This window comes from Montipora capricornis, chromosome 9, assembly GCF_036669925.1.
Source record: "Montipora capricornis isolate CH-2021 chromosome 9, ASM3666992v2, whole genome shotgun sequence".
Taxonomy (NCBI): domain Eukaryota; kingdom Metazoa; phylum Cnidaria; class Anthozoa; order Scleractinia; family Acroporidae; genus Montipora; species Montipora capricornis.
The window spans coordinates 6215020-6225019 of NC_090891.1; the positions used below are offsets into that span (position 1 = coordinate 6215020).

The window sequence follows — 10000 nt, forward strand, 5'->3', positions numbered from 1 at the left end:
AAATTCTATTTTGAGGTGACGTTTTCGTCGATGTCGCCGTGGTAGATCTTAATTAAGGTCCCTAACTTTGGTGATTTCACGTCCTTGTTGTGCAGAGTACCGCACAAAAATGTGCTGAAATGCGTGCCGCACGAGCAACACGATTACTTTTCCCTTTTTAACCAATGATATCTAAGGGACGCAACGGCGCCATCAAAAGCAAAAGGTCAGATTGGTTCAAGAAGTTGAAAATGAGGGTACTATGGGTCCCTTTCGTCTCCGTTTTGAATTTCACAGCCCCGGCGTTTCTTCTCAGTTATTTCACGGCAGTCCGATTCTCAACCACCTGATCCAACCGGTCGGCGGTTACTTTCAAACGTATTGGAAAACTTGCTATCGTTTCTATTTTATTGTAAAAACCGCATCTGAATTATACGTATCCCAAGGAATGGATTATGGGATTCTCTCTGAGTAAAGTGTTTTTGGTTTTGTACATACCTCGACAAGACACTCGGTCCGCCAGAAGATAGTAGCCTTTGCGACAGAAACACTTCGCTCCTTGATTTGGAATATCACGGCACTCTTGCTGACAGAAGTTATCAGAACACTTCGGGTTCCGGGAAGGAAGAGTGATCGGAGGCCTGGCAACTGAGCCTATGGAAAAAAGGCGTGAAGTAAACTACCTGCTAAGTTCTAAGTTCCTTGCAATGAGTATCGAGAAAGGAATTGTTTTTGCAGCCCTTAAAAAAAATACTCTTAAAATCTAACTTTAAAAGCATTCTTTCTCACCACTGCAGCAGTCTTTGAAAGCCTTCAAACAAGGAAAACTGGAGTTCTTTGAGGCGAAACCCCGGAACACAGGTATCGAACACGCCACGTCTTCGTTCTCTTTTGCTTTGATGCCAAGGGCGCAACAATCACAGCATTCGCGAAAGTCATCACCGCCCACGAAAGGTTTAAAGGAATCACACGGTTGACCCTGGCTAATCAATAGAAAAAGAAATGTTCATAATTTTTCATCTTATAGAGAGGCTGATAGGCTCCGTGCGCACAGTTATATATGGTGAAAAAAAACGTGGAAAATGAGAAGCACGGGGTAAATGCAGAGAATAAGTTCAGACTTGCGTTATGAGACAAATTTTCTTGAATACTTGTACACAGCAGTCCCTTATTTTTTCTTTTAAACCTGCTTTCATGTTCTTTGTTCCAGATTTCTCCGTCCCCACGGTGCTTCCTTTAATTTTTCACCATTAGTTTATGAATAAAATAAAACAAGAGAGGCACAACTTACGATGCTTCGTATTTTCCACTTTCACAACTCATCTTCTGGATTTCCTTAACGCAGCAAATTCTCTCGGCGTGTCGGCAGATGATTCGATCAATTTCAGCTCTAAATCGCCTTCGATCCAAATCGTCGGAGTTACAGGAACTAGGATTGTTCCCTTTTTTTGCTTTTCGTTGGCCTTTCGCACAACATCGGGTGACCCAACTCAAATACACAGCTTTGACAAAGAAAGCAAGTAATTTGAGTGAAAATATGTTACGTTTTAAGAAAGTTTTAAATTTATTACAGTCATAATTAAGTCATGTAACTCACATGATGACGTCTACTACTACTACTACCACTACTGCTATACTACTACTACTACTACTACTACTACTACTACTACTACTACTATTACTACTACTACTACTACTACTACTACTACTACTACTACTACTACTACTACTGCTGCTACTACTACTACTAAACTAATAATAATGATAACAATAACAATAACAATACACCCTGGATCACAAAAGACTATATAGGTACAGCTTGGATAACAAAAAAGCTCCATTGTTGGAGAGATCAGCAAATTCATGGAAAGTTAATCTTTTCTGCTAAAGGAGACCATCGATTCGAAACAGAAATAAATTTCTACTGGCTGACTAATGGATATCTGGGTTATGGTAACGAATCCGATCCAGCAAACGCGTCGAGCAACACGTTGGTCAATGCGTTGGCCGACACCGCCAAACACTGACACGCAACAGACGTGTCGGACGACATGTACAAGTAAAAAGATGTCGGCCGACTCACGACCAACGCGTCGGTCAAAAATATCTTGCAGAAAGTAGAGGTCCTTTGGTCGTATGACGTAACTAACACTCTTGACCAATCAAGAGCGCCAGATAAGTGATTTTTTTGCGAAACAAGTTGCGTTGGAGTGGTAAAACGGGCAGCATTTTGGAGATTTTGTTGCAGAAAGTAGAACGGACTTCTACTTTCTGCAACACGCTGCAGCAACTTGCAACAATTTTTTTTTTGTTGCGAGACAGGTTGTGCGTGGGATGTAGAACGCGGAACGTCGCTTTTTAACTGATTTCGCAACAATGTTGCGAGACAAATTGGACGTTTTTGTTACTCGTATTACCGTAGCTTTATATTTTGGTGTAAGGGGAGTGTCCGAACCAGGACCAAAACCTCTTGGAGCCGAGTACAGAGAGAACCTACAAACTCAAACTACTTTTTTCAGTGAGTCTTATTCTTGGTAATCTCTCTTTTGAGAACTTTTTCACAATCCGAGGATAGCAGAGTGACAAGAAATGACCCAAGATCAAACAAGGTTCTTTATTTGATTGCTGACAAAAAGGAAAATTTCAATCTGACGCCTGTTGTGTTCCTTAAAAGCTGTGCCAAAGAGCTCCAATAGCAAGAAAAAAATGTCTAAGAACTAAAAACGACCGGCGTTGGGAAGCAGAATGTTTACGTGGCTGACGATTCTTCACACTTAAAAAGCACAGGTAAAACTGGGGAGGTGAAAGACCCTGGGAACAAGATGCCAAACAATGAAGCTTGGCACAGACAATGGTTCATGGTGGAGCATTTGCATTTGTTATATTTTTATACTGATGAAATACAAAAGCTAGGACTTTCCTTTTTCCAAATAAAATTATTTTCACCGCTCGCAGTGAATATATTATTTTTATCTTTCACATGTGAGGATATGTGTCGTCATGGTAACTAGCACGATTAGCCAATGAAAAGCGAGCTTCCCCTTCCTTGTAGGATACTTTCGTGCGTTATATAATTTAGTTTTCTCTACTACATTAATTAGCATTTTTATCCTCAATTTGACATTATCATGACTTGTTTTCATAACTTTCATGTCTAGGTTATACAATATCGTTGCGTGTTTTACCGGTTGATGACCAATTTTTCGCCTTAAAAAAAAAAAAGTTGTTTTTAATCTGGACATTTCGTCAGTATTTATAATAATAAGCAGAACATTACAAGGCCGCTTGGGGAAATGAACTTTATCTCATCTCACACCTGTTCTCTGGGCTCACTCCTGAGATACTATCAGCACTCGAAGAATAATTTCGTATCCTCGCGCGACCATGTAATATTGGTTTGCAAATTAATTGTAGGATGCTGAATGTTCCGTACACTTGTCGATTAAAACCCTTAACTTCTTTTGATTATTAGGATTTTCTAGTGGACTATTTCTTACAGAAAAAAAAAAAGTTGAAAAGTGTAGCAAGAGCTAACAATAAAACCCAACTCCCTGATTTGTGGGCAATATAGTAAATTAGATAATAAAAGGCGAAATAATTGGAAAACCTGAAGCATTTTTGTCAGATTCTCTGAAGTCCCAGAATAAGGTGTCAATTTTATGAGGATCTGCTGGCTTTTCGCCATTTCTGAAATGGAACAATTTAATATTCTTGATTTGGGGATTATATCTCCGAAGAAGGTTGCGATTATTTACTATTTTTTATCCTTTAAGACAGGTTAAATTTATTTTAGACGGATCGTTGGCGATGTTTTTTAAAATAATTAAATACCTTATGGCATTTTATTCGTGTTCTTATGGCAGAGAAGCGGAAGGTTGTTGCACGACAGTTTTGAGTTACTCTGTTACGGGCGCGGCACCCTGCGAGCAGAGCCTCCCTTTGTCTTTTTCTTTACTGAGGAGGAGAAAAATCGAGCAAGCAAAAGAAAGGCTCTGCTTGCAGGGTGCGGGCGCGGATGAAACAAAGATTTCGAACACTTGAAACGGTTTTTTGTAGCAAAAAAATTCTTTATATACACTTCTCTTTCATTTAGGCATGTTATTCGATATGTGTTCTTGTAAATGGGAGGCAGTCGAATTCAACCTAGCCTGCGAACGCAGACGTATTTCCGGCGGTCGTTTCTACTTTTCGGGGGAGAGAAACGACCGCCGGAAATACGTCTGCGTTCGCAGGCTAAATTCAACCTCAAGATTAATAATTTAAAGGGCGCGGACTTAAGAATTTATAACAGTTCCGGAAATTGGAAACATTGATCAAAAATCACCCAGGGAAGCAAGGGGGTCGGAGATTTCTGTCTCAGAGATAGCTTTAGATTTTAATTAAAAGCCAAAGAAAATATTTGTCTTTATCTCAATCTTGGGATGATAAGAACTGCTCATTTAATCAGAAAAGCGTGCTATTACGACGTCTTGAACACTGTCTTCTCTTGAGACTGTAAATGCCATGGCGAAGATATCATAATATCAACCGAGACTGAGTAGGAGCTGCGAATCTTGCAATGGCTTATACGCATCAACAAATAGTGTTTTGTTATCATAAGGTCAATCTTTGACCCAGTACTGCAAAATTCGTCGTGAATTAAGGTTTGTTTTGGATTGCTGTAACTGAAACATTCTGTGAATTTCGTTTGAGAGAGGAAAAAACTAATTCGATAAGCAGAGCATCGGTATGCTTTAAAGAAAATAGAAATCTTGATCCAGTTTCGTCTCTATGTGAAAAGTGAAGTACAGAACAAAAAAGTCTTGAATTTCGAATGTGTGCATCGCCAGAGTAATCCTGAAGGGGTTTCGGGGCTGGAAATAAAAGCTTTTACTCACCTTGAACAATGGAAGTATAAACGATTAAGATTACCAATAGAGGAGCGATTCTTGAGGAACAGTGCATTTTGTATAAGTCAATGGAGCCTAAAAACCATGAAAAGTGGTGCGACCGAAGCCACGAATGTTGTAATCCAAGACTTTGCTTGTGAAGAGTTTTGTGACATACCTATCATCAACTGCTGAGCAATTGGAAAGCGGACACCCACATTGACTGAGTAGCTCTGCATGGGTGGAGAGGGCAAGGATGATGTTGTGTCTTATGTTAGACAATTGGGAGTGATCTATTATTTTTTCTGGCCTTTGTCCAGCGGCTTTGAGTTGAAGTTTCCAATCGGTTGATTCACTCAAGATGTACACCCGATATGTCCACGAGTGCTAATATCAAAATAACGATCATTTTGCTAAATTTCATGATTGTTCCCAAAACCCGTCATCCTTTAAGTGTCCGGAGATGCTGCGGGCAAAAAGCGTCAAAAAGTCTTTCCCAAACTCTCCCAACTTTAGCGCTAACGATATGTTGTCAGCGTATGTTTTCTTTTGTAGGGCCCTTCGTGACGTTTATCAAAATGCACATGCGTTTCATTGACCTGGAATTCTAGGCATGAGCACCCAATTATGAAATGTTGGCGTGTAACCAACAAGATTAAGAATTTATTTAAAAATTCAAACGCGTATTAAACACTGATTAAATGCCATTCGGAAAGGTTAGGTACACTAAAGAAAGGAACTAAAGAACTAGTGACACTATCTAGAGACGATCCCGTATAAACAAAATAAACAATTAAAAAAGGTTTACCAGTGGAAGAACAAACCATAGTCGAAGGCCCTGGTGTCTACCAACGTTCGTCCTCAATTCCTAGCTGTTTAATTAAAGCCAGAGGCTAACCGACGGTTCATGACGGGATCTCAAGCATTTAGGAATCATTGTTTGATAAATTTCACTGTTCACCATCAGCCGAAAAGGAAATGTCCGTTGTGAAAGCTTTTCCTTCTGTGAAAATTGGAACGGCTTAGTACTTCAAATATATTCATTTATTTCATTCACGGAGTCCTTCACGGGAACTCGTGAGACCAACAAAATGTCCCTGGTCCAAGTTGTACAGGCTTAAAAGAAAAAGTGTCTTTAGGAGACAATTGCCAGATAAGGCAAATACTTCACGCATCGCCCTCGTGGTTATTCCAGTTCAACGGTATTCATTTGTAATGTATTTAATTGAATGCTTCCATAGATACGAGGCATACATACTGCGAATAAAGTTGTTGCGGCTATTGTAAAAATCAGTGATCTAGTCATGATTACGGTGGCAACATCTACATTGCAAAGTGTTTATGGTGTCGGTCAAATCCGGTGTCAGGTTAAATCCGTTTTTGCCTAGGTTCAATTGATGATCCTCACAGTGACCTGGTTGAATATGCACTCTACCTTGTTTAAAGCAGCTATCAACCCCAGAAAGGATTGAAAACACATCTACCTTCCTCAAGCTCGTTTCAGCTGGATTTTACTACCCTATACTAGAGTAAACTCCCCAAATCACTCCTACCCTAGAGTAGCTGTTTTAAAACTCGTGGATACGCGAAGCGTAGAAACGGGTTTCTTGCGGGGACTCCGATATGCAAATGTGTCACTCACTCAGGTGTAGACACTGTTCGTAATTAGTCGGCCCAAACGAGACTGCCCGAACCCGAGGCCATGTTGGAATAGTAACCGCGCAATCAGCGTGAGTGCATGCATCGTGGCAGCCCGCATTGATTGTGCATTGCATTCAGGAACACTGACGTTTTAGGGACTTGAAGATCTACGAAGGCGTTGTCTGGCAACCAAAACGCCACAAAACAGTAAGATCGTTGGTTAAAAGAGGAAAAATAATCCTGATGCACGTGCGGCGCTCATTTTGCGCCCATATTTTTGCCTACTCTGCATAACAACGATTTGATATCACCAAATTTGAAGTTTTGACTACAACGTGAACAACAAAATTAATTCAAACCTTTCATTCTGTATTATGATTTTTACTCTCAAACCACTCCTACCAATTTATTTTCAGCCATACTTCGGCCACACCTAACGACGTGAACGAGATGGAATAATCGGGAAAGAATTACGATAATGCAAAGTTATATTTTGAGACGATGTTTCGTCGACGTCGAAGATCTCAGTTGGAAGTCCCTGTTTGCTGTTGATTATTCGCACGCGAGACAAAGTAATCGTGCTTCATCAAAAAAACCTGAAACTCTTTCTAAAAACGAACAAACTATAACCCAGAATAACAACAAAAACAACAACAACTGATGTTTTCAAACGTTGGTGGAAGACATTTAGTTGCGTTTAAATAAAAACCCGCAAGGGAGTCATCATATGTCCACACAAATATGGACTTCGAACTTGGGCATAATATTGTGGCACCTGCAAGTTAAGTATGTGACGTGAATGCAGACCGACTGAATTATTGCTCCCCCATTTTATCTTCTGAGTATTACCTTGTAATAATTGGATGGAAAGAAAAATACGATTCAACAAAGCAACCATAAAAGCCTCGTGCTCAAAGTCGGAATATTGGGTATCTAAGGACCGAAATATTTTTGCCGTAAAGTCTTCTCGGACCAGGATAGTTTTGCTAGGACCTAAAATCCCCACTTTTTTTGTTGCACTTTTAAACAATAGTTCATTTTAGGATTAACCATTTCTAATTAGCGCTTTTTTTCATACTCTGTAATAACGCAGTACGAAAACAAGAACTTAGTATATGATTATTTCAACTTCAAGTCATTGTTGACAGGGTCACAGAGATTACTTCTGTGACGACGATTTAAATTCTCGGTTTCTCTATGTGACATCCGTCTGAAAACTTCAAGGCGGATAGCAGTTGGCTCTATGTATTAATAAAGTGTCAGAAGGTAAAGCTTAGGATAAAAAAATCGTGACACTGATTCCTATTTGATACATTTTCCAAAAGCAAAAAGGCTAGGCTAGTATACAGGTCTCCTTCGTCTCATATGTTGTAATTAGGAAGCTTAAGTAACGACAACTGCCAACTGCAACTAGAACGTCATGTCAAAATATAAATTCAACTCATTTTAATCACTTCGTGATTATTTCAACCGTTTTAATGTGACAAGGGTGTGGTATTTCCGCAAAAATGACACTGGTCGGAACGGTGCTTAATTTCGGGGAGAACATGAAAATTTATCTTCCAATGCTGACGTTCTCCATAAAACCTCAAATTTGGCTATTTTACGTTGCTGTTTTGCAGACGACGGCAAAGAAATGGACAAAGCTAAAAAACGCTCGTGTAGGGCGTGCAAAGCTATTGCTTTTTTCCCACTAAAATTTCCAAATTTGTGACGTTCTCGTTGCCTTTGCTGTTGTTGTTGCTTAAACTCCCTCATATCAGCGGAGGCAGTGTGCCCCATTAGTTTGGACTTTAGAATTATCTGCGAGAAATATGCTCCAGATTTAAATCGCACTAGTTTGGTTCTCTTCCGCTTTAAGTGAATGCGAACTAGTTAATTGCCCTTTCTGCTGATCTAGGTTTCCTCAGGGTTTTGTTCTCATTTTTCAGTGCTCAAATTGTTTGTTTCTGAAGATACATGACTGCAAAAGCTTGAAGTTAAATTGACTTTGCCAGAAAGGGATCTTTGCTTTCACGCCAACTTACAGACTTTGTTACAGAAAGACTGGTATTTTGAGACTTCTGGATGGTGCTCTAATAAGCTTACAGTCAAATGTACTGGATGAGTTATTAAGCGCCCTTGAACATTCGTCGTAGAGCTCGCCTAACTTGCTGGTTTCCCAAGCCGTAGATAAGTGGATTGCAGATGGCGTTCATACTCATCGCTACGTTGTAAGCGATCCTTTTAATTCCTGGTATTTTGGGGTCATCGCAATTGTCACGACGTTTGCCAAAGGTACGGAGGCACATAAATATTAATAATGGCAAGATACTCAGAAGGCAAAGTGAAACAGTAATGGCGAGGACACGAGCCCCTTTCAGTTCCTGCTTTAGGATTAAAATTCTTGACGCGTCGTTCTGTACTGCGATGTGGTTTCGGTGTTTGAAAGACACTATATAGATGTAGCTGTACGAGCATAGAATGATCACCAAAGGGATTACTAGTTGTGTTATCATGAAGATCGCGTACGCTTGGCTTCGTTTGGGCCTCTGGTTCGAGGCTCTTTGGCATGGATGGAAAGCACGCTTTAATCTTTCGAAGGTGGCATCGTTATGACTTGCTTTCAGGGCTAGCGGAAAGACCAAAGTTATCAGGGCAGCCCACAACCACATCGCAATAGAAGCAATCAGCGCTCGGCGATGGGTCAAAATAGAGTGGTACCGCAGAGAGAACTTGATTGCCACGAAACGATCCACGCTGATCAACACCAGATGAAAAATGATGACCGAGGTCAAAAAGAAGCTACATAAGGTGCTTGCCTTGCAAATTGTAAGCTTGATTTCGTCGTTAGATCCATGTTTTTTAAGCGCACCTTTCATATTCATGTGGAGAATGAGTGAGACAGGTATTAAAATATCAGCAACGCACAAACTCATCACTATCACGTTCGAGGCGGTTCGCAGGATGGAAAATTTCAAAAACGCTCTGATCAGGAGAGAGTTTCCACAGAGGCAAATGATGATCACGACGACTTGGATGCTAAAACATATCCTCTGGTGGTGTTCTGCAAATGTTTGATCATGGCAACTTGAATTTCCTTTCGAAACATTTTTCGCCATAGCTTTGCAGTGGGGCCAGCAGTAATATAGATAGGACTTGCAATGAGGAGACCTTTATACGGAACAGTGTCGTTTTCCCGTGTCTGTTTCCGTCGACAGGTGATCTCAAAATTCAATAACTTGGAATGATTAACAAGTAATGCAAACTCACATTAGACGAATTTAGTCGACTAATGACGAATGTCGTAACTTTAACTCAGCGTTTCCCAGTTTACTTAAGTTGAATCACTCAGTGCGGTAAGTTATGCACATAAATGTCATATTAATTGTTTTAACTGAACACACATTAGCTCATCATGATCAAGACCCACAGTTTACTTAAGTTCCTCATAAATGTGTTTACCAAGACAACTTCATTTACGTCGGACCAGAGGAACACATAGCTTAATGGAGACGGTTTTTTTGAGGGAA

The 10000-nt window shown here is 40.1% G+C and overlaps 1 protein-coding gene across 1 annotated transcript in view; it reads right to left on the reverse strand.

Annotated features, from left to right (window-relative positions):
- LOC138016587 (fibulin-1-like) overlaps positions 1-5017 on the reverse strand; it is a 52078-nt gene extending 47061 nt beyond the window's left edge. Inside the window, exons 1-4 of the mRNA XM_068863758.1 lie at positions 4857-5017; positions 1271-1481; positions 769-962; positions 478-633 (exon numbers count right to left, since the gene is read on the reverse strand). Coding sequence (XP_068719859.1) covers positions 478-633; positions 769-962; positions 1271-1481; positions 4857-4923 — 628 coding nt within the window. The 5' untranslated portion in view covers positions 4924-5017. The remainder of the gene's footprint in view (positions 1-477; positions 634-768; positions 963-1270; positions 1482-4856) is intronic.
- Between the last annotated feature and the right edge of the window lie 4983 nt (positions 5018-10000).